General features: G+C 38.4%; 1 protein-coding gene across 1 annotated transcript; it reads right to left on the bottom strand.

The window, feature by feature from the left end:
* Nucleotides 1-5,615: 5,615 nt before the first annotated feature.
* On the bottom strand, nucleotides 5,616-23,723 carry LOC119250465 (hyaluronidase PH-20-like). The gene is made up of 5 exons (XM_037518204.2): nucleotides 23,555-23,723; nucleotides 16,539-16,628; nucleotides 7,777-8,772; nucleotides 6,895-6,983; nucleotides 5,616-5,778 (listed from the first exon to the last, which is right to left on the bottom strand). The coding sequence occupies exons 3-5, from the start codon at nucleotides 8,704-8,706 to the stop codon at nucleotides 5,616-5,618; spliced, it is 1,182 nt and encodes a 393-aa protein (XP_037374101.1). The 5' UTR covers nucleotides 8,707-8,772; nucleotides 16,539-16,628; nucleotides 23,555-23,723.
* Nucleotides 23,724-25,765: the final 2,042 nt, after the last annotated feature.

Genomic DNA, 25,765 nt, shown 5'->3' with positions numbered 1-25,765 from the left:
CACATGGAAACATCATTCACAGTATTTGCCAGGGATCTCCAGTGGCCCAAGGGGTTAAAACGCGGCCTATGAGGTTGTCCTCAGCCACTGAAGCACGAGTTCAATCCCCAGCAGGCCAGGGAGCTACCGTCATGGCGCAGAGACCTCTCCTGACTCACCTGCTGCTCCCATCAGCAGTGTATGTAAGTCATTCTGCCTGCCCTGTGCCCCACTCTGTCTCTGGTGAATCCTCTCACCCCCTAACCCCCACCTCTGGCCAGTACCCAGTTATTGTATGCATAAATAAATAAATCTTAAAAAACACAAACAAACAAAGTATTTGCCACTGAAGTCAGTGACTAATGAAGTTAGTGATTAATGTTTTCTACCGGATACAAAATATATGTGTATATTTTTGGTTGCTCAATTTTCCAAAACATTCACATCCTGCTTAATACAATCAGTGTTTTTCATGCTTTTGCAAAATGATTAACCCTGAAATCTCTTTATTTCTGGGCTGCAATTAAGAGACATTTTAGAGAAAGATAAACTCATCCATAATGATTCTTCCCAATAAAGTACATAACTGTATATCCATGCAAGCTTTATCCTTTATGTGTTGTTTAGGAGTAACAACTTTGGTGTGGGGAACGTAATATATTTCTTTTCAAACTATGTGCCTATGCTAAAGTATGTTTTGAATATGTGGAATATTAAAGTGCTAGAAATCAAATAAGCATTGTTGTATCAGCACAATATATTAAAATTTTATTGGGTCAATAGATAGCATAAAGGCACTCTTGGAATTCATATTTGTATGCACAGCATGCTGAGTTTCTATCATAACATTCACCACACACTGTTGTAATTTTTCAATTTCGAGGTCTGTCTTCTTCAAATATACACCAAACTCAGCATAGCAAGAAACATTCTCCTTCCTCTCTAATCTGTGATGCCTCCATTGACCCTGGCAGAGAAAAAAACACTCAATAAATGCTCTCTGAGGATGTGGATGGAACTTAGATGAAGTAAGGCATTATGGGTGCACAAGAGTGTCAAACTTGACAACCAAGGATGAAAAGACAATCGGAATACCGACTATATGAATTCTGAAGACATTAACTCAAAAGCAAAGTTGACAGGATAATCACTTGTTAAAGGCTACTGTTTATACAACACAACTGGAAGCAATGATTAAACTGAAGTAGCTGAAATCATATTTCTATGCTAAGGACCAACTAGCAATAGACATTAAAAAAGAAAAAGAGTTTTCCTCATTATTACTTTCTTAACATTTTTTTATTAACTACAGTACATCCACAATGATACTCATTTGTAGTAAAGTGGTATTATCCAAACCTTCACTTTTCTCAGGCAAAACTAGGTAGACAGTTTGTTAGGAATTACAATCAGTTTTTACAATCAGTATATATACATTCATGTACGCAAAATATTTGCTACAGAATCACGGCAAGCAGAATATATAACTTGGACATCATCTTAAAGAAATTGTATGTTCTGTTAAAAATCTGGATTCAAATCAAATGTAGTTTCAATCATATTGTTGTATCAATGGTTTTAGTCATAACACTGTTCTATGATTTTGAAAATCAAAGGTGGTAGTCAACATTCCTTGTTTATCATTAATAATAATTTAAAGTTTCATTTGATCATAAGAAAATAATTTTTGCTCAAAATGTCAAGCTATTCATTATCATAGCCATGTGTTTTTGTCAGCACTTCAAATACAAACTAAGGATGATCATGTGTATGAAAAAAGCATTTTTAAGTTACTAAATATAAAAATGTAAAAGCTAGAAAAACATAAAGTATGTGGATAGGAAATTTAATAAGCACTGAACTTGTACTGGTAAAGGTTGATTCATTAGGAGTGTTTAGATTACATAAGCGACGCTCATGTTCTTCTTGGAGGATGTTGGAGACAGCTTCCACTAAGCATTTTGTTTGGAGGCTCTCATTGAGGACTTTCCCAGAAGCACGTGGGGACATTGTAGCATATGGTATAGTAGCAGCACTGCTGTAAGCACCTGAAGATCTGTCACTCACTTTTAAGGACCACTGAGTGCTGGGTTTACAAAGGCATCTATACAAACATCATTACCAACACATACATGGATAAGATTTGTAGTAGTCACATTCACTCTAGTCATACAATGGATATTGGCATAACAGCTGCAATGAAATTTTTCAGAAAATTGCTGCAGGTCCTCCAGTGTGGGAGTCCCGTTTACCACATATTTTCCACCTTCCACCATTTGAATAACAAAATTTGTTGGGTTCAGGTGAAGATATTCACTTGAATTCCAGTGTTTCCGTACACACACTCCCTGATCTTGGCAAAGCACTTGGCTACACATTTTGGCTGCTAGGGTGACGTTGATTATGTAAGGATTCAGGGTATTCTTCATATAATTGGCTAGGTTCGTGCAATCTGTCTGTAAAATTATAAGAAGGTCAGAATGAGAAGGGGCAAGTTAATTTGTATGTCATTTAAATCCTAGCAAGAAGCATTTTCTAAGGAAGCATGAAAATAAAAATCCAGGGAGACATAGGACATATTTTATACTTTTGTGCACAAGCAAAGACTATTCCAAATACACGTAGTAACATTTGCAAGTTTCACATGCCATTTCATGCCACCGATTAATTCACTGAGAACAAACTAGCCTTCCTCTTCCACAATAATTCACAAACTAATGGGGGTGAATGAGGCACAGAACATACAGCAGTTAGAGCATTATCTCTGGAGTTCACTACTTTGATGGGAGTCTCAGTTACACTAATATTAGCTGCATTAATTGAGGAAACTTCCAAACTTTCTTAGTCTTAGTTTCCTGTCCAAGTAATCATGGAGAGATGAATTAATCAGGCTATCCATTTGCTTTCTCATCTGTGGCATGATTACAGCATGGACTACACAGAGTTGTGGTATAAAGACACATGGTATTTAAAAGCACTTGGCATAGCACCAGTGTATCATTACTCCTCAAGAAATTATAAAATAATATCTCATTTTCCACACACATTTAAATAACATTGGAACTATGGCTCTAAATACAAGTTCAAAATAACGGAGGTTCAATTGAATACACTTTGTAGTAAATGTGATCTGTAGTTCATATTATGGGTGAATTAAGCAGTTCTTTTACAAACGCATTTATTTGTGGAATCTGAGTATTGGCAATGACCCATCTTAAAACTAGGGTGTCCTAAAACTGGGAAACTGTCCTTTTCCATACCCAGAAGATAGTCACTTTCTTTCATGATGACAGTGCTAAGGAGGTGGTTCTAGTCTTCAGCATAGCAAAGAGCTGTGGTAGGTCAATAGGCAAGTGGAGGAATCTTGGCAGCTTCCACTTGAATCTATTTCCTGCTACCTTCCCTTCCACAGAATAATGACCTTCCAAGGCTGCCCAAACCCTATTCCCTGGAACCTGTGACACTGCTTTCTTACATGGCAGAAGGACTTTACTTATATGATGAAGGGTGTGAACACTGAAATGGGGAGAGATGGAGCTGAATTTTCAGGATTCTCTTAGTCTAGTTCTCATAAACACAGAACTGATTCCAGTTGGGTTTGGTAAAATGAGATAAAAAGAGTAGGACAAATCCAAGGTAAGAGAAAATTAATCCAGTATTGCTGCTTTACAAGATAGAGAAGCTCATAAGTTGGGACAAGTAGAAACTGGTTCCATCTCGTCACTGGAACTAATAAAACAGAATGGAAGGAAATGGTTTGCTTTCATTTGAAAATAATTTTTAAGTCAGTTCAGTCATTGCAAGTAAACCTGCAATTAAAGGCTCTCAAGTTGCCATTGAATCAGAGGAATCATGACAAATAACCCATTGCTCTACTGAATGAATGACACAGAAAGGAGGGGGGAAATAATGATAGAACTGATATTCAATGACCCTAAATTGGGAAAGGCAGCAAAAATACATAGAACACTGTACATGGGGGCTATTGCAAGGCAGTGTCATGAGGTATAAAATAGCCACATTGAAGTTAAAGGACCCTTCTGTATGAATAATGGCGAAGATGATCTCAGAGTCAGAGCAGATGTGAACATTAAAGAGCAACAAAAAAAAAGAACAAAAAAAATGTGACAATTAAATAGTACATCAATTCACTTCCTAATTAGTGAATACCTGAGTCATTCCTCACTTGATTAAGAGGAGACTCTTGAGTTCCTTTTACTGAAAAAGGATGCAATATGGAAAATCTTTAAGTGGTTCCATCCTAACATTGATTCAGTCCTCCAAATAGAGTTTACAGATTTTGGAAAAAATTATGAAAATCAGGACTATAAGTAGGAGAATTATAATTGTTAAATAATTTTTTAAATCTGAAAGCTTATGGTAAATTATTAGCTTGTTATATTAGAGACTGATTGATTATCTGTGAATGTAATTTTGCATTATTTCTTTATTTGGTGATCAAATCAGAGTGGATAGAACTAGACCTAATAAGCAGAAGAGTCAAGACTATTTTCAAAATTTATCAAAAGTGACAAATGTATTTTATTCATGAAGTAAAATGATGTTTTTTTTCTGTCTTAAGTACAAATGATCAAAAGATCTCCTCTGCTCCTAGAATACAAAGTCTCTGTTCTCTGTTCCTAGGATAAGCCCCTAAGAGTCCATCACAATTTTCCCAAGGCATGGGCATCACTAGCATCTCCACATTCACCATGAAGGACAAAATCAGCTCCGATTCCTCAGTGTTCGTGTGACAGCTTTACTCTTGCTTTCAGTCAAAACGTTTGAAGAGGTAGGGTATAAAGACCTGATACACAGAACTAAAATAGGATAAAAATAAAGGGAGAGAGACAAAGGTTAGATCATAACAGTGAAAGCTTTTTTGAGCTCAAGAAAATGCATTTGGAGAAAATGAAAAAAAAATGAGACCAAACAGAGAAAAAACAGGTTTATATACCTAATGAACAGGTTTTCTAAAAATACACACTACTAAATATAATCTGTGGAAAATAAGGAAGGGTTTCCTTCCTCTCCATAGGAAACCTTTAAATGATTCAGTCATTCTTTCAAAACTAACCTGATTGTTTCTAAATTCTACTCCAGCCCCAACCCCTGCCCTACTCCCCACTCCTTTGCTTCCCTGTGCATCCCCTGCTGTGCTGCTGCTCCTGAAGCTCATGCCATCTCAGAAGCTTCTAATTCAAGTCTGAAGTCTTGGAGGCATCTACCTTACTGCTTCTCTTATCCACTCTGCTCATCAATATCTCAGTCAATCCACTGTTAGTTCGAATGTTGGATTACAGTCACTGCCAAACACTTGCTCACACCTAAGGTCCAAGCCTGCATTAGCTTCCTCTCCCTGCTGCACCTTACCCTTCTCCCATTCTGCCTTCTACTCTCAAGTGAGCTAAGTACTTCTTCTGACTTGTTCATCGGAGATTGCCACTCTTCTGCTCAAACATGTTAGTAGCTTCCAATCTCAGAGCAAAAGCCCACACATGACTGCCTGCTATCTCAGAACCACATCTTTTATCTTTCTCTTCTTTACTCATTGCACTCCAGACCCACCAGCCTTCTCATTATTTCTGCACATTGCAGCCTGCAGGCCATTGCACTTACCTCCAGAAACTTGGTCCCTAATTCAACAGGTCTCTGCTGCACAACCTCACCAGAGCATCTTGTGACTGCCTCATGTAAAATATCACCATTCCTTCACGCTCCATCCTGAACACGCTGCTTCCTGGCTCTCTGATACCTTTATTCTCCTGACCTGCTCTATCTGTTCTTGTGTTCCCAGCTCTGAGAATGCAGAGAGAGGACCTGTGACCTGTTCATTATTACATTTCCATCCTCTAAAAATTACTTGATATTTAACCACAGCAGGCATTCAATACTCAAGGGTTGGCAAACGTTTTGGGTATAAGCCAGGCAGCAAATACTTTAAGGTTTTAATGATACCCTCTCTGCCTTTATGATATATTGGTGTCTCAGATGTGCAGAGCAGCTCTGGGCTCCTCAACACATGAGCAGGACTTAGAGCTAATGAAGCTTTACTGATGTACAGGAACCTATTAGCTACCATTTAAAACTGTATCAATGAGTCTTGACCTAGGAGCTGGACAGAGCAAGCAACTGGCCAGACTTGGTCCACAGCCATCAATTGCTGACCCTGCAACTGAGTGTCATTCAGTGAATAATTGCATAAGTAATTGCTAAATAAACAGCAGTTAAATGAAGGAAAGACCAAAGGAATGCAGGTTGACTAATTGCAACTCTTTTAAGAGAAGACACAGCCTCTTTTAAGAAGAGACACAAAGGTGTGGTAGAAAAAAAAAAAAAAAACACCATGAAATAACACCACATTCTAGTCCTCCTTTGTCAACAAAAGAGCAGTCTAGTCAAGAGAATTTTTTTAAAAGATCTTAATTTATTTATACAAGAACTGGGGTACAGGCCAGAGGTGTGGAGAGTGAGAGGTTTCACCAGAGTCAGAGTGGGGAAGAGAACAGGCAGATCTGTTGAAAAACACCGCTGGGGGAGCGGCCAGCAAGCCAGGAGAGGTTTGTCCTGCCATGTGGGTTGCTCCACCTCCAAGGGGAGAGAACCCGCGCTGCAGAGGCTGTGGACAGCTTCACAGTGCTGCGCTAAACCACCTGAAACACCAGGGATGCCCATCAAACCACATTCTAGTCTTTGTTTGGCTACTTAACTAGCCATCTAGTCTAGCAACTCAATAAACCTCACTGAATTGTTTCCTCAGGGAAACAGCTATAGAGATTCTGCATCACAATAGAACCACAAATGAAAAGATATTTTGCACCTCATATAGTATTCTTTTATTTTTTATTATCACAACAATCCCCCAGATCATTAAACATAGAAATGTTTTGATCCCTGCCTACCAACAAAACTTACCTTATCACGGTTAAATTGGAGCTGCCCCATATTACCATTCCAGAGGCGCCTAAAGCAACGCTTTCCCCAATTGTATGCACAAGGTCTTCCTGGTGGGTGCAATAGAGAGAGTTAACAGATGGGAATAACTTGAAAGTGTTATACATATCAGACAGTAACACCAGAGCTAAGCTACAGGGTCCACAATAATATTTTTTAATACTTCCCCATTTAATTGTCATGTTTTACATAACCACTGCCCTCCTCTAGCAAACATACAGAGTTCCTGTTATGATTTGAATGACTTCTATTGACAAGAGAGCAGGCCCAGGAAAATAAAAAGGAAGGGACTGAGTTGAAACGTCGCCTGTACTACCTTATTCTCCATCATTGCAATGACGTTAGAGGTGAAACGTTCTTATTCTGCATGTGTGCCATGATGCGTCCTACCTGTGTGCATGATCCTAAAGGCGTTGAAAAGCTAAATTTCCCTTCCTTCAAAAATGACATTAAATTCGGGCCCCCGGTGGCGCAGCGGTTGAGCGCTGGGTTGCGAAGCTGCCCGCAGCCTCTGCGGCGCCGGTTCGATCCCCGGCTGCTCCCCGGCCACTGGAGGAGGGTCCCACATGGCGCGCAGACCTCTCCTGCCGCCCGCTGCTCCCCTCAGCAGTGTCCTTCGGTCCTTCTGCCTGCTCTGCTCCCCGCTCTGGCTCTGGTGAATTCTCTCACCCTCCCGCGCTTCTGACTGTACCCAGTGCATGTATAAACAAACAAACAAACAAACAAATAAATAAATAAATAAAAACATGCCTCTATTAAAAAAAAAAAAAAAAAATGACATTAAATTCGATTGAACACTACAGAGGACGATAATTCATAATCCTCATACTTTGATTTTCTTACCTCACTAAGGAAAGTCTTAATGTTATCAGTAAAAACTAGACGGAAATATACAAAAACTGGAAGCGGGTCCGTATTGTTTCGCACTTTAGAAACTCGAAGGGCTTCCAGCACACGATTCCGGGCAAAGAGCGCAGTATTGGAACCTTTTATTCTGGTATTCAAATAAACGGATGGGAATAGGGCAGTGCTTTCTTTCCATAACCAGTCGAGCAAATTATTTCTTTCTTTTTCTTTGTCAAAGCAACTTCCATTGTAAGCTCGGTCGTTGTCATAATGATGATTGTAACAATCAGGAAAAAGATAATAACCCCATAAGTATTTCGGCCGTAGTAATTGTCCCAATTTTAAAGTCTCTAGCATGAAATTCCTTCCAGCTTTTTCGAACTCCGCTTTGGCAACTAGGTCTGCCTCTTGACCAGTGAGTGTCGTATTATTTTGGCGAGCTAAATCAATAGATTGGGTTTTGTAAATAACTTTAGCACCCCAATTTCTGTCCCAGAGGGGCCTCCATTCTTCCCAGTCAATTACAGCCAAGCCCACGTCGTTAGGTCCAAAGGAACCGCAAATGTCTTCCCTAGCTTTGTCCAAATGATTTTGCAGATTTGCCAACTGAGGGATTCCTCCATTCACATTTTTACCTTTATGTACATAAGGATAGCAGCCCAGTTTGTCCTTATAAAATATTACAACACCTCGTCCTGGGCCGATTAGCCCAGGGTTTCCTGATAAGGAGAAGAGGCTCAAATCTATCGATATATTGAACCCATGACAATTGTGAGTTGGGGCATTCCAAGCCCAGAGGAAAGAAGCATTTGGAAAAACAGGAGAGGCTGTATAATCTTGCGTCAAACAGACTGGAAACAGAAGAAGTGTTGCATGGAATCCAAGAAAGCTTGTGAAGAAGATATGCTTGAACATTAGCACTCCCATGGCAAAGAAAATAACTGTGAAAAATCACTTCTTTTTCCCTAGACACTTTGGTTCATTTAGTATTTGCTGTAAAATAGAAGCACAGAGGATGGATATTATAATGGTATATTTAAGTATTATTATTCATTCATGTTTCAGGAATGTGTTGTAAGTTCCTTATCTGTGATTGGGAAATAAAGGAATATATTGTTAATTACATTTTTGTCTCAGAGATTGGAAAGTTATCAAGTACTCAAATTTAAGCGCAGAGAGTTTCATTCATTTTAGAAAATGGAGGACTTCTCCTGCATTTGAAATCAAGAAAGTTTTTTTCTCTTATGTAAGATACAAATTCTGTGATAGCAAAAGTTTGTCTCGTCTCTCAAAACATTCCTGAGCCTGCAGAGGAGGGATGAAGCCAATTATCCTTTCTTCCCTTCCTATATTCTATATCCTAAGGAAGTAAAGTTTTAGAACTTAAATCACAAAAATCTTTAGCTCCTTTATGTTATAATTATGTTTTTTAATAGAGGCATGTTTTATTTATTTGTTTGTTTGTTTGGTTTGTTTATACAAGCACTGGGTACAGTCAGAAGCGCGGGAGGGTGAGAGAATTCACCAGAGCCAGAGCGGGGAGCAGAGCAGGCAGAAGGACGAAGTACACTGCTGAGGGGAGCATTGGGCGGCAGGAGGTCTGCTCGCCATATGGGACCCTCCTCCGGTGGCCGGGGAGCAGCCAGGGATCGAACCGGTGCCACAGAGGCTGCGGGCAGGTTCACAACCCAGAGCTCAACCACTGCGCCACTGTGGAGGCCCTTTATATTATAATTATTGCAGGGGAAATCTGTTGTTGTCAAACCATGAGATTGTAATGGTGTTGAAGATTTCATTTTGTTTTGAGTCTGGTGTTCTGTTGTTCCTTTTCTTTTTTACATTTACTCCTCACTGTTTGTTTTTTTTTTTATTTAAATAATTAGTTGTGTTTGAGGTAGCATTGGTTTACTCCCCATGTGTAATTCAGAGAAATAGATCACACATCCTCAAATACATTCTCCAAACCACACCTACCACCAAGGCACCCACAGTTCTCCACCATAGCCTACGGGTCCCCTTTCACACCCTGCTCTCTGCCCTCCCCCGATCTCTCCAATAGCCTTAGTTCTACCTGTCAGACTTCTAGGGTTTATGATCCAGCAATTCCACTCCGTCCAGGATAGAGAAAAATTCATCTTCCATGATGGTGATTCACATGGACTACAGATTACCAAATGCAATTTCAAATACAGAAAATGAGGACTAGATAGAAAGAGTGCAATAACATTGTAGGGTATGCCTAAGGCACCCGGAGAGCCAAATAAAGATGTGACCTAGGTAAATGCCATGTGGTTCCAGATAGAGAAGGGTGTTGAAGTTGGACAAACCCTTGCAGGATTTAGGCTGGGAATGGAGGCAGGAATTAGATAGATACAGGAGAATAATCCAACATGGATTATTCAATAACCCAAAATGGGAGACTGGCTGAGGTGAAAAGCAAATGGAATGTTGGCATGAAAAGACAGATTCCACAACAATGAATTTTGATTGTAACTCTTAGGCAGGTAACAAAATGAAGGAAAGAGACAAAAAACTATTTTACCACTTGACTTTTTTTCTCCACATGGAATTTTGTCTCGGTCAAATTTATATCCCCTAACTAGAACCCAGTAAATCAGTCAAGAAATTAAAGAATTAACTTTTTTATAAAACTTTTCTTTTACAAAGCATATTAACAACACACAAACACACACACACACACACAACACGATGAAAGAGTATTTTTTTAGTGTACATCTAACACCTTGGGGACACAATTGGCAACAGACTTGGAGATTAGCATCTAAAGTAACATCTTCCTTGTAAAGATATTTGGCTAAAAGACTAAGGAGCAGGGACCAATTGGCCCCTCTACTTCTGTAGAGTTGCAGTTTTTGAAATACACTTTACGAATGGAAAATGAATGATGAAAGATTGAACCCCGGAGGGGGCGGAACAACATGGCGGCGAGGAGACGCTGCGAGTAAGATCTCCCATTAAAAAAAGTTAATAGGGAGGAAAAGCGGCAGGTCCCAGTGAGAACTGGGACACGGAAGATAAACGGAGGACTCCAGCAAACTACCCCAAGAAGAAAGTTGCCATAAAAGAGGACCAGAAGGGAGGAAAGCGCAGAAACCTGCTCCCATCCCCCACCCACAGAGTCGGCACTCTCCGACCCGCAGAGAGGAGGAAAAAAACAAACTAAATCGACCAACAAGAACAAACGCAGCAAGCGGGACTGTGAGTGGAAAGGAACTTTTGCAGCCACCACACCCCGTGAACGGGAGCTGTGGAGAACCCTGCAGGATTTGCTGCGGCGGTGAGCGAATGGCTCCAGGTGCCATCAGAAAACAAAAAGACTCTGGAAACGCGCACACAGCCCCAGAAGGAGAGGAGAGAGATGTAGGAACAGAGAAAATATTCCAGGAGATAATTGAAGAGAACTTCCCAAATGTGAAGAAGGAGCTGAAAATTGATATACAAGAAGCAAGAAGAACACCAAACTTCCACGACGAAAGAAAAAATACAGCAAGACACATAATAGTAAACCTCCCAAGAATCCAGGACAAGGAAAAAATAATGAAGCTGGCAAGAGGGAAGAAACATATAACATTCAAAGGAAAACCAATCAGGCTGACATTGGACTTCTCTGAAGAAACACTACGGGCAAGGAGAGAGTGGAGGGACATAGTCAACAGACTCCAAGAAAACAGATGCCAACCAAGAATACTCTATCCCGCAAAGCTCTCCTTCCTCTGTGAAGAAAGAATAAGGACCTTCCCAGACAAACAGAAACTCAGGAATTTCATTACGAATAAACCCCCACTCCAAAAAATACTACAAGGAATCCTAAAGCCAGAAACTCAGAGGGACGAATAACAACGAAAGAAGGCCAAAAAAAAAAAAAAAGTTATTAAAAGAATAAGTAAATGAAATCAAAGGAAAGACAAACACAATAGCAAATACAGATGCTAACATATCAATATTAACTCTAAATGTAAATGGACTAAACTCTTCAATAAAAAGACACAGAGTTGCAGCCTGGATTAAGAAACAAAACCCAACCTTTTGCTGTCTCCAGGAAACACATTTAGCTACAAAAGATAAAAATAGGCTCAAAGTTAAAGGATGGAAAACAATCCTACAAGCAAATGGACCAAAAAAGAAAGCAGGAACAGCTATACTTATATCAGATAAAACAGACTTCAAACTCAAAAAAATAAAAAGAGACCCCAGTGGTCATTACATTATGATCAAGGGGACAATACTTCAAGAAGAAATAACACTCATTAACATATATCACCAAACGAAGGAGCACCAAAATATATTAGACAACTGTTGTCCTCTCTGAAAACAGACATCAGAGAAAACACATACGTAGTGGGAGACTTCAACACACCACTATCAACAATGGATAGATCAACAAGACAAAAAATGAGTAAAGAAACTAAAGCTCTAAATAAGGACCTAGAGCATTTGGGCTTAACAGACATCTATAGAACACTAAACCCCCAAAAAACGGAGTACACATTTTTCTCAAGCTCACACGGATCATTCTGCAGGATCGATCACATACTGGGGCACAAGACAAACATCAACAGATACACCAAGATTGAAATCATACCAACCAACTTTTCTGACCATGAAGGCATCAAACAAGAAATAAACCATAAAAAGAAGGCAAGGAATTTTCCTACCTCATGGAGACTAAAAACCACACTACTGGAAGACCACTGGACTAATGAGGAGATCAAAGAGGAAATTAAAAAATTCTTTGAATTGAATGACAAGGAGGACACCAATATCCTAAATGTATGGGATGCAGCAAAAGCAGTAATAAGAGGAAAATATATAGCAATAGAAGTTCACATCAAGAAACAAGAAAGAACTCAAAGAAACAACCTAATCTCGAAGCACAAATAAACAGGATCACAAATGAAAGAGGAGAAATCACAACGGACACAGCAGAAATCAAAAGAATAATCAGTAACTCCTATGAACAGTTATATGGAAACAAGTTCAACAATCTAGAAGAGATGGACAAATTCCTACAACTCTACAATCACCCAAAGCTAGATAAAGAAGAAATAGAACACCTAAACAGACCAATTACAAACAGCGAAGTGGAAATGGTAATCAAAAAACTCTCCAAAAACAAAAGCCCAGGACCTGATGGATTTACAAATGAATTCTACCAAACATTCATAGACGAATTGGTGCCTATCCTTCACAAATTCTTCCAAAAAATTGAGAAGGAAGGGACAATACCAAACATGTTCTATGAAGCCAACATTACACTAATGCCAAAACCGAACAAGGACAACCCAAAAAAGGAAAACTACAGGCCAATCTCCCTAATGAACACTGATGCAAAAATCCTCAATAAAATTTTAGCTATCAGAATCCAACAATGTATCCATAAGATAATTCACCACGACCAAGTAGGATTCATTCCAGGGACACAAGGATGGTTTAACATCCGAAAATCAATCAACGTTATCCAACACATCAACAAAAAGAAATATAAAAACCATATGATAATATCAATAGATGCTGAGAAAGCTTTCGACAAAGTGCAACACCCATTCATGATAAAAGCCCTTGAAATTCTTGGGATACAAAGAACTAACTCAACATCATAAAGGCCATCTATGACAATCCAACAGCCAGTATAATTCTCAATGGTGAAAAGCTGAAAGCAATTCCATTAAGATCTGGAACAAGACAAGGATGTCCACTTTCACCACTGCTTTTCAATATAATAATGGAAGTCCTAGCCAGAGCAATAAGACAAGAGAAAGACATACAAGGAATCCAAATAGGAAAAGAAGAAGTCAAACTATCACTATTTGCAGATGATATGATAATATACAGAGAACCCCAAAAACTCCACAGGAAAACTAATTCAACTCATCAATCAGTTCAGTAAAGTGGCAGGATACAAAATCAACATGCAAAAATCAGTAGCCTTCCTATACACAAACAATAAACCTGAAGATGAAGAAATCAAAAAAACCATCCCTTTTATTATTGAAACAAAAAAAATCAAATATTTGGGAATAAATCTAACAAAAGAGGTAAAGGACCTATACAAAGAAAACTACAGAACACTGTTAAAAGAAATAGAAGAAGACACAAAGAAATGGAAAGACATCCCCTGCTCATGGATTGGGAGAACAAACATTATTAAAATGGCCATCCTACCAAAAGCAATATATAGATTCAATGCTATTCCAATCAAAATTTCAATGTCATTCTTCAAAGAAATAGAACAATTATTGATGAAATACGTATGGAATCACAAAAAACCCGAATAGCCAAAGCTCTCCTGAAAATAACAGAAGGGAATGGAGGCATCACACTCCCAGACTTCAAACTATACTACAAAGCCATAATCATCAAAACTGCATGGTATTGGAACAAGAACAGACATACAGACCAATGGAATCGAATAGAAAATCCAGAAATAAACCCACAGATTTATGGTCAACTAATCTTTGACAAAGGAGCAAAGACTATGCATTGGAGCAAAGAAAGTTTGTTCAATAAATAGTGCTGGGAAAACTGGGTCGCTACATGCAAAATAATGAAGCTTGACCACTACCTCACACCATACACAAAAATCAACTCAAAATGGATTAAAGAACTAGACATAAGACCTGAAACCATAAAATACATAGAAAGAAATATAGGCGAAACACTACGTGATTTGCACATCAAAGACATCTTTACAGACACATCACCCAAAGCAGTGATAGTGAAGGCAAAGATAAACAGCTGGGACTACATCAAATTAAAGAGCTTCTGCACAGCAAAAGAGACAATAACAAAAACAAAGAGAAACCCCACCGACTGGGAAAACATTTTTGCACCCAACACTAATGATAAAGGACTGATCACAAAAATCTGCAAAGAGCTGATGAGACTCAACAACAACAAAGAAAATAATCCAGTCAAAAAATGGGCAGAAGAGCTAAAAAGAAACTTCTCTGAAGAGGAAATGCAAATGGCAACAGGCATATGAAAAAATGTTCAACATCACTTGTCATCAGGGTAATGCAAATCAAAAAGACCATGAGATACCATCTCACACCAGTGAGAATGGCACATATTAAAAAAACTAGCAACAACAAATGTTGGCGAGGGTGTGGAGAAAAAGGAACTCTTCTGCACTGTTGGTGGGAGTGCAAACTGGTCCAACCACTATGGAGAGCTGTGTGGAGATTTCTGGACCTACTAAACATAGAGCTTCCATATGATCCAGCAATTCCACTCCTAGGGATTTACCCAAAGGACACAGAAACATCAATTCCAAAGAACACCTGCACCCCTATGTTTATAGCAGCACTATTTACAATAGCTAAGCTTTGGAAAAAGCCCAAATGCCCAAAAATAGATGACTGGATCAAGAAGATGTGGTACATAAACACCATGGAATATTACTCAGCATTCAAAAAAGATAAACACATGCAATTTGCAGCAACATGGATGGCGCTGGAAGGGATCATGCTCAGCGAAATAAGCCAGAAAGAAAAGAAAAATACCGGATGGTCTCACTCATAGCAGGAATCTAGAAAACTTAAATAAGGGACCAGGAAAATGAATAACTATAAGAAAGTGAAAATCAGAATCAACAAAAAACTATGAAACAGAGACACATTTGGGGGCGTGGGGGGCAGGAGGGGAGGGATTGGGATCAGAAAGGGGGGGTTACAATTGTATGGGGAATATAAAAATAAAATTTATTATTTAAAAAAAAAAAGAAAGATTGAACCCCACAAGGGAAGTCATTCCAATAGCCCTTCCTCATTCTCCACTACTCTAAACTTCTCACAACAACTAAGGAAGGTAATGGCATTGTTCAAATACTCAGCAACTAGTCACTACCATCAGGAAACCTCAGGAAAAAATGAAGACAGCAATTTAATGTATTCAAATTATATCCATGAATACTTTGGGAATCATTCTTTAATGTGGAAGGGGAATAGAAGCAAAGTTCCAGGAGAGCAGGAGATCCCAAATTCATTGTCCTTGTGATGGAGGATGCTTCCTTTTGGTTTTCTATTCTTCCCTCCATCACTTGTCACCCTCATCTAGTAATCAAATTTGTAGGATGTGTATCACTTCCTTAGTATTTTGTTTATAATTCCAACCCCAAAGCTACTTCTACCTCCAGTATAAGAGAATCCCCAAGCTGTGTTCTTCCAGACTTCTAAAATAAGCAACCTGCAAAATGTTTCCATAGCAGAAAAATGCGGGTGTATGTTTCTTCCCTTAAACCTAATTAAATATATGTTCAGGAAGGAAAGGAGCCGTCAAGCAAGCTATCATTCCCTAAGAAATTTTTTGTTCAACTATGATGTTTTATAAGTAACTTGGCCAGATATCATCAAGTAAGATGGTGAACTTAATTCAGCAAGAGAAGATGTACAATTTTGGTGGCAGTTCATCAACTCCGTTTCTCTTTCTCTTTCCCTTTATCATTATCATTATATCTCTCTCCCTTTATTCCTTCTGTTACCTTCATCTTAACTTCATCAGTGTTTCCCACAGCTAAGATTTACATGGACTTAAGATCCTCAGGGCTAAAGAAATTGCTAAACTTTAATCTGTGTATCCAAGCCAAGCACAATTATATACCAAACTACTCCCCAAACTAAACAAGTAGCCTTAAAAACAAGGCATATTATAGAACTTCCAATCCTTTTTCACAGAAAGTTGTATGCGATTTTCCCTAGCAGGCTATGCAGTAAAAAGGGGGAAAAAATAGGACAACTTACTTCTGAAGTAAAAATTTTACAGTTTTCCTCTAAGATGTCAGTCAGTCAGAAAGCGTTCCAGGCAATCTTAATATCTCTGCAGCATTTAACCTGTTGGGTAAGAAAAGACAGCTCTTTGCCAGTCAATTATCGAAAGACTTAATCTTTTGATATTTTTTGTATGATGGAGCAAGGGAGATGTGTGTGTGTGTGTGTGTATGTGTTTGAATCCCAACAAATTCAAGTGTCTTGAAGCAGACGACAGATTAAGGCGATGTATTATAGATAAAGAACAAACTTTAACACTGCCATCGATGAAAGCAACATTCATTGTAAAAGTAGCAAGAAATTCTCCTTATAAAATTTACAAAATATGGGCCTCCCGGCTGGCTCAAGTGGTTAAGATGCAACCTCTGAAGCTGTCCACAGCCACTGCAGCACTAGTTGAATCCCCGGCCAGGGAAGAACCCACATGGTGCAGCAGACATCTTCTGGCTTGCCTGCTGGTCCCCACAGCAGTGTCCTTCAGTCGATCTGCCTGTTCTGTCCCCCACTCTCTCTCTGGCGAATCCACTCATGCCCCACACCCCTAGTCTGTACCCCAGTTCTTGTATGCATAAATAATTAAATCTTTTAAAAAATTTACAAAATATACTAGAATTAATATTTTCAAAATGGTAGCAATAGTCAGGTTTGATGTTTATTGTTTATTGGAAAGAAAATACTAGTTTTCTAAGTCCTGCTTCTTTTCTTAAGGTGGGAAGGGAGAGAGAAGAAAAAGAAGAACCATATAAGTAGCAAAATTTTTCAGGAACATTCCCTCAAATCAAATTATATTTAATTGCTCTAGTCAAACACAGTGACATATTTTATATGTGTTTATTTTATGCAAGGGAAGTTTGTCCTGTGCTGCCATGACATAATTAGAACATAACATATCTAAGATGCTAAGAGACCATAGTCTGATTAAACATGAATCCTAAGTATTATGTCCTTAAAGGTGCATGTGTAGGTTGTAAAGGATATTAATATTTCATCCTTTGAAAATGCATGTAGAACAATTCCAAAAGGATTTTATTGAGAATAAGAATTTTTTTCAATTTGGGAAGATTGTGAATGCGTTTATAATGGTATCTGTACACAAAACACCTTTGCAGACCTTCAGATACCTCCTTAAAGAATGTATATAATAGACATATATAATAGACATTTAATTGTAGGATTAGTTTATGTGGAACATTCAGAGTCAATTCATACTCAATTGATACATGCTAAAAGATTTAATGAATTCACTATATGAATGAACTTGATAGACTTTGAATTTCAATAAACTCAAAATTATGGCCCATGGTAACACTTGAAAATGAGATGTTCAAACAAAATCTGAATGCATATCCTCCAGAAACCTCAGAACTGTCCAAGCAAAACCAGAGCTAGACTCTAGTTAAAGAAATAAAAACAACTCTGATGAAGAAAAACTGTTACTATAGGAGGAAAGAGACCTTAGTATAGAAAAGAACTCAATTCAGAATACAACTACGAAAAGTGGGAATTTTTACCAAGAATCAGAATCAGGAGATAGGAGGCAGTGGATGGAAATTTACTTTGAGAGCACATCAAAGGTAAGGGGAAATTTTGCTTAAACTGACAAAGACTGTTCTTGAAGAAGGTAGGCCAGGGTGATCAGATATCAACTGAGAGATGGTGGGAGATGAGCAACCTTTGCTCTCTATTGTGATTAGACACAGAGGACTAGGGGTTCTTGTTCAACTAACTTTGAAGCATTCTTGGTAGAAGTCATGTCCACAATAAAGGACTCAGGAACCAGGATTTAGCTCTCATCCAAAAGAGAGCTCAGTCAGATAAATGTGATGGGGAAAAAAAAGGACAGTTCCCCTTCTCACGCATACCAAATGAGATAATTAATTAAATAAATGAATTTGTTGTACTTTGAATCTGTAATTCCAAATCATGGCCCATGATTCTTTAAATAAAGATGTTCAAAATCAAAATGAAACAACATGCCATCCAAAAGGCAGAGTTCAAACATTACTCAGAAGACAAGTCTGTCCAAGCATGAAGTATTGACACACCCAGATATGACTGAAATGGAGCAACTGAATGATTGAATAGTGTTGAAGAGTCTCTACATTCTAGAGGCCTATTAAAAACACAACAGAATTGCGAGAGATTATCTCTGCAATGCTACTTTTCAAACCCAGACTGAGCTCAGTGAAGTCTAACTTGCAATCAACCCAACATCCCACCATAATATACCTGGAAAGGACCCTGTGTCTTCTGTCATTACAGTGGCTTATTTGCCTTCCACAAATAAGCAATAAGGAGGAAGAAAGGTTTTGCAGTAATAGATTCTTATGGCACTAATGAATAAATGCCTCATTCCCCTGGGATCCCACCTCAAACCTCTGGTGTAAATAAATACCTTTGCCAAAGTTTTTTTTTCTCTTTTTTTAGTTTCCATAGAGTTGAGAGACTTAACTCTCAAGGTCTGTTTCCACTGTGCCACCTTTCCAAACAGATCTCAACAATGAAGTGACAATCTCCAATTGCCACCAAAGCTACTATAAATGTATCAAGGCTCTCACAAAATTTGCATTTATTTCTCAGAACAATTCACAGTTTGCCTTCAAACTTGAAATAGGTCAGACTTTCTCAGGGTCACTGAGGACCCCCTTATCAGCACTGAGCTCATCCCCAACTAGGGAGGCAAGTGTGTCAGGAGAGTTTCTCTTCCAAACAGAGGCAAACAACACTCTGTTGATCAGTTGCACCCCAGTGCCCCAGTAGCTACTTTCTCCCTCACGGTAGTTACTTTCAACCTTACATTGCTATATGGAAAGGAAAGAATCTTAGAGATTACAATGAGAGGGCATTTGAAAGATCACTTATCCTAGTCTGAAATTATTCTCTCAAAACTTCCCCCAACAACCACCTTTCTCTGTAGCTAATGGTGAGAAATTCCAAAATTACAATAGTTGTGCCACAGAGAAACACTAGAAAAATGTATTGGTATTTCCCTTTATAATGACTTTTTTTCTCTCAAATTTCTCTTAATTTATATTTTTCTATCTGAACTCATTCATTCATCTGATGACTACAGCTAATGGTGGAAGGAATTATGGGCCCCAACTCCAGAAAAGGACTGGTGCATTATTTCTTTTTTTTTAGATTTATTTATTTATTTAAACAAGAACTGGAGTACAGGCCAGATGTGCAGAAGGGTGAGAGGATTCAACAGAGACAGAGTGGGGAACAGAACAGGCAGGCTGACAAAATACACTGCTGAAGGGAGCAGCAGGAGTGACAGGAGAGGTCTGCTGCGCCATGTTGGACCCTTGCTGCCTGGCCGGGATCGAACCAGCACTGCAGAGGCTGATGACAGCTTCACAGCATGGCGCCCAACTGCCTGCACCACCAGGGGAGGTCCTGGTGCATTATTTCTATTTTCAGCTCTACTAGTGACTCTTTAGATATCACTCAGTGCTCTTAAGATATACTGCTAATACAAATCTATCTCTAGAAATGCTGGTCTAACGTGTCAAATGACATCTATGAAGTACTTTTTAAAAATATTTTATTATGAAGTACTTTTTATAAGAAGCTATGTAAATCTTAGGCACAGTGTCATTTCCACTGGGTTTAATGGAATACATAGATCCATTTCTAAAACAATAAGACCTAAATTCAAAATGACACCTGGACCATGGACTGCAGTATTGCCATTGTGACAGCAGGCATGAAAACAACATGAATCTCCTCGAACATCTCCATCAGAGCTCTTGGGTGACCAGGGGTACTGTTAAAGATTCAGTCTCCATTTTACTGTGCAGGTCTTAACACTGGAATTAAAATAGTCAGGAAGCCATGTTGTAAATAGATTCACTGTCATCTAGCCTTTTTATTCTTTTACAAAGCACAGAGTAGATTTATCATTGCTCTTAAGGAACCTAGAATGTTCACAATGGTAAATGAGCATTGGCTTCAACCTAAAGTCACTAGCACATAGCCTCTGACAGGAGAGTTTGTCCTTTGAAACTTTGAATCCAGGCATTGATTCCTCTTCTTTAGGAAAGAAAGTGCCAGGTGATATCTTCCAGTGTAAGATGGTTTTGTGTACACTTAAATCTGTTGTTTAGTGTAGTCACCTACATCAACGAACTCAGCTAGATATTCTGTATAACTTGCTTCAACTTCTTCATCAGCCCTTCACTTTCAGAGAGATGACCTCTTAAACTTCATGAACCAGCCTCTACTAGCTTCAGACTTTTCTCTGCAATTTCTTCACCTCTTTCCATCTTCACAGAATAGGGGAGAGTTAGAGCTTTGCTATGGACTAGATTTTGGCTGAAAGGAATGTTGCTGCTGTTCTGATCTTCTATTCAAATCACAAAACTTTCACCATATCAGCAAGAAGGATGTTTTGCTGTCTTGTCATTTGAGTTTTCATAGGAATTCCTTTAAGGTTATTTCTTTTGCATTCACAACTTGGCTAACTATTTGGTATAAAAGGACTAGCCTTCAGCTAGATTTCCATATGCTTTCCTCACTAAGCTGAATGATTTCTAGCTTTTGATTGAAAGAGAGAGACACAAGAGTCTTCCTTTCTTCTGAACACTTAAAGGCTATTGTAGAGTTCCTTATTGACCTAAATTCAATATTGTTATTTTTCAAGAAGTAGGGAGACCTGAGGAGAGGGAAAGAGATGGGGAACTGTAGAGATAGGTGAAGCAGTCAGAACACGGGCATAATATATTGATACAATTTTCTGTTTATATGGGCAAGATTCATGGAACTCAAAACAATTACAAGAGTAATATCAGTGATCCCTGGCGACAGATCACCATAACAGATATAATAGAAAGGTGTCAAATATTGTGAGAATTATCAAAATGTGACACAGAGATACAAAGTGAGCATATGCTTTTGTGAAAATGGCACCAATAGATTTCTCAGTATAGGATGACCACAAGCATTTTATCTGTTAAAAAATAAAACAACAAAAGCACTAAAAACCCAATAAAAGAAGGTGTGTCTAATAACCTAAAAAATCTTGTGCATTTTAGGCACATGTTAGGACCATAATTGTGTACATGACTAGCCAAGAAAGTTATATGGGTAGGCCTATTCTAGCATTTTCCCCCTAAATTGGAGGCCATGAACTATCAGTGGGCTATAAAATTGATTTAATTGGTTGTAATGAGTATTCTTTAAAAACAAGTGAAAAATATAGTGAAATATTTGACTGAAAGATAGGAAGGGACAGGAAGTACAGAAGACTGTCAAGAGTAGTAAGGACAAGGGCAAATGCAGGAAAGACTCTCTTGCTGACTCCTTTCTGCCTCAGGCAGGACATAAGTTCCCTCATATAAAGATGTACCCCCTGTACCAGGAAAAGAACATGTTACCAACAGACACTGGGAGTTGATACAAGAACAGATTGGCACAAGTAAACCTACTCATATAACCTTAATTTTCATTAGTTTCCTCAGGCATTTCCTAGTCACAGTCCCATAATTTATTGTCCCTAAAACTTCAACTTCTTTCTTTTGTCTTGTAACTCCACAACTTATAACTTTTTGTTAAAAATAAAATCTTTGGAGCCTCCCTGATGGCGCAGGAAGTTGAGCGCTGCACTGTGAAGCTGTCCGCAGTCTCTGCAGTGAGAGTTCGATTCTAGCTGGCCAGGGAGAAACCCACATGTGCAGCAGACCTCTCCTGTCTTGCCCACTGCTCCCCTCAGCAGTGTATTACAATCAGTTTGCTTGTTCTGTTCCCCGCTCTATCTTTGGTGAATCCTCTCACCCACCTGCACATCTGGCCTGTACCCTGGTTCTTGTATAAATAAAGAAATCTTAAAAAAAAAAAAAGAGGCAACATGAAGAAATTAAAAATAATAATAATAAAAATCTCTGTTATTAACTGCTTTTTTAAGTCATTCTTCCTACTAAGGCTCCCATTTGCATGTAACAATATTAAAGTTCATATGTTTTTCTCATGGTACTCGGTTAATCTCCTATCAATTTATTGGCCTTGCTCATAGAATTCAAAAGGGCAAAGGAAATATATTATCTGAAGATCAGGAACATGTAAGTACCAAATTAATGAAAATTGTTCCTGTTGTATCATTATTAATAGTATTGCCTCTTTCTGAAATTCTCTTCTATATGAAAAGTGCTGATAAGCCTGCACAAAAGCAGAAAGCAAAATTGAAGCTCACATAATAATTCATAGGCCTGCTAACATCAAGTCTTCCCTATGCAAGAAATAAAATAAGCCTTTCTGTAATCTAAATAAGTGAACCATTAGGAAATTGTTCCAGTAGAAATGAAATACTCAGCAAATTCAGATTTCAGTGGTGTCAGACCTGAAGATGGAGTCATACCTTCGTGATGGCATTCCTCACCACCCAGGATAATCTAAAAGGGAAACCGCATGAGAAAGTCCTCATGGGTCATCACTCTATGAGCAGATCAGACTGACTCAAGGCTTACTGTGTGTTGCATTAATTTGGCTACCTTTTTTACACTGTGGTGGAGGAATGAAAAAGAAAATAATTTGTTCAAGTTTAGCCTTCAAGCTCTCTTCCCTCAGCCCAGTTGAAATATTTTTCTGTATTGTCAAATGTGAGTTGCCTGGTCAGTTTTCAGGCTTTTAAATGAGACCTATGGAATATGTAAATGGGATAGAAGTAAGTAATACTTGAAACAAATAATGGCAAAACAAGTTATAGTGTTAAAAAATTTAGTTGTTATATTTCTGTTTGGCCAAACAGACAGGGTTTGTTTCTATCTTACAAAAGAAGAAGAGCATTTACCAAAAGTCAGAGAAGCAATCATTCACAAGATTATTTCTCAATATCAAAATGAAACCAACTTACTTTCACTACCTGTATGGTTATTACATCTACAAGGCAAGAACAATCATTATTACTGGTGTTATTGAAATAAACAAACATTTCGAAAATTGCATACGCAAAAAATGTGACTGATGCTGTCCACAAAGAAAAATTAACTTACTTCAACCTTCTAGTGACTTTATGGAGATGCATTACATTTGTAGGTATGTCTGTCCCTCTACACTACTCCAACTCCATAAAAGCCTCAGCAGATTGACCATTGTGGATGAGAAGAGTCGGCACTTTGTTGGGCTCCTTACCTGAAGGAATCAGGAGTGCCATGAGCTACTCACCTGAGACAAGAGAAACAGGAACACTGTCAGAGCAACAGGTCTCTAAGAAGCTGGCTCTATTATGACAGAATGGGAGTGTCCCTGAGACTCACAAATTGGGAGAAGGCACAGGAAAGGAAGGCACTCTGAGTGGACAGGGAAATCAGCTGTGAAAATATTCAAGAATATTCATTAGGATTGGGGACTGTTCTACTTCAGAATTTCAGAAGAGTTTGGACCCACAGTGAGGTTGGGGAATGGATCAAATATGAGGTTGAGCCATGGGGACATGACCTTTACAAAGCCTACTCTTTGGCTACGAACAAAAACAAAAGCAAAAGCGAAACCAATACAAATAACAGATAACAAATAACTTGAAAGAGTTAAAAGAACTTCAAGGCACGTGTTCACTTGTCAACTTGATTACAGGGAAGTGAGTCTCCCAAGGTTGCATCTAATTAGTATTTAGCTGCTTAATGAATTTTTATGGTTCTGACCAAATATATTGTTTTTATGGAATTGCATATGCCTTATTTTGCCTTTAATTCTTAACAGATAGTAACCACACTTTTAAAAATCTAAGTTATAAGTAGTATGTATTGATGGCCCTAAGTGCTTCGCCATATATGTGTTGTGTGTTACGACGTGAATATTAACATGAGAACAGCACGTTTTTCACTAGTTTCATTAAGAGACAGTGTTTGTAGGTGTAGGAACAGAGGAGAAATTTTGCCATTATTCCTTTAGGTTCATCCTGTGTTGAGCAAACAAATGAACATCAGACAGATTAGTAGGAGAAAAAGGACAAATTTAATTACATGCATATGGAGAGTTTACCGGGCTGTACATTCTAAATATAATAGACTGAAGGTATTTATTCTTGAGTTAATGAAGGGGATAGGGGCCTAGACTTCAAGGTAGAGGAGGGGAACTTATATGAGGAGGGTGTGTGGCTCATAAAAACCAGATATTCTGTAACTACAGATGGGTTTCTCTGAGAGCAAGTTCATTTCCAGAGATAACCTTAAATCTGAGTTATACCCCCAATCTTCATTCTTCTAGAAAATCAAGAGAATAACAGTTTTTCTTAAACCCTGCAGGAGCTTGATTGACCTTAAGCTCCACATGCCACAGTGATACATATTGGGAAGTTTGTTCTAGACAACGTAGGGAAGAGGAGGCTTATTTTATTCCTTCACAAAAAGGCAATGTCAACCAAATATCTAAAAATCAATCAACAACTGATTATAAAGTCATCTAAGGGCTCTCAGTAGATAATTACAGTATGTAAAGGCCATAGTAACAGCAGGGTTAAGAATCATCCTCATTTTCCAAATGAGGAAATAATCATAAGAATTTTTAAATAATTTGCCTGCCATCACAAAATAGAAAACCCAACTAATTCTGAGGTTCTTGCTCTTTACAATAACATCTGTTGGATGAGTTACTGTCATGGAGATGAACACATGAAACAAACATCACATTTTCTGAAAAGGGAGAGTGGGTTTTAATCATCTAATATGGTACATAAGTGACAAACAACTTTCTGCTTTTATGATTACTGTTGTACTCTGCTGTTGGAATCAACTTCATTGGGGAAAAAATGGAATAAAATCTTGGTCTAAATATCCTCAAAGGTATGCATTTAATCAGACTCAAGGGCAGTTCTCTCTCTCTACCACCAATTGCCTCTTTGGTGTTTAGATAACTTTGATGGAATGATGACTTCATTGTTTAGTTTTTTTCACTGGGCTATTGTTTCTTTTTGCATTTACTCCAAATGAGTAAAGGTTACAGCATTGACAAGTGACGTTTCCTGTTTTAACTTAGGTCTCCCCATTGTGATCAGGAGAATGTAAATACTGTATTTTAAATTAACTAGCTTTCCACATCATGTAGACTAAGCACTAAGAATAAGAAATTGGGGCCTCCCTGATGGCACAAGGGGTTAATTCTTAGCACTATCAAGCTATTGGCAGAAGATACTTGCACCTCATCCAAGTGTTAGTGTCTCCTCACTACCTCATCCCCTTCCCTTCAGCCCTTAAGTTTCAGCCCCT

Source organism: Talpa occidentalis, unplaced genomic scaffold (assembly GCF_014898055.3).
Source record: "Talpa occidentalis isolate TD23 unplaced genomic scaffold, MPIMG_talOcc4v2.1, whole genome shotgun sequence".
Classification (NCBI taxonomy): domain Eukaryota; kingdom Metazoa; phylum Chordata; class Mammalia; order Eulipotyphla; family Talpidae; genus Talpa; species Talpa occidentalis.
Note: the sequence above shows the minus strand (reverse complement) of the source record. Positions and strands in the feature narration are given on the sequence as shown.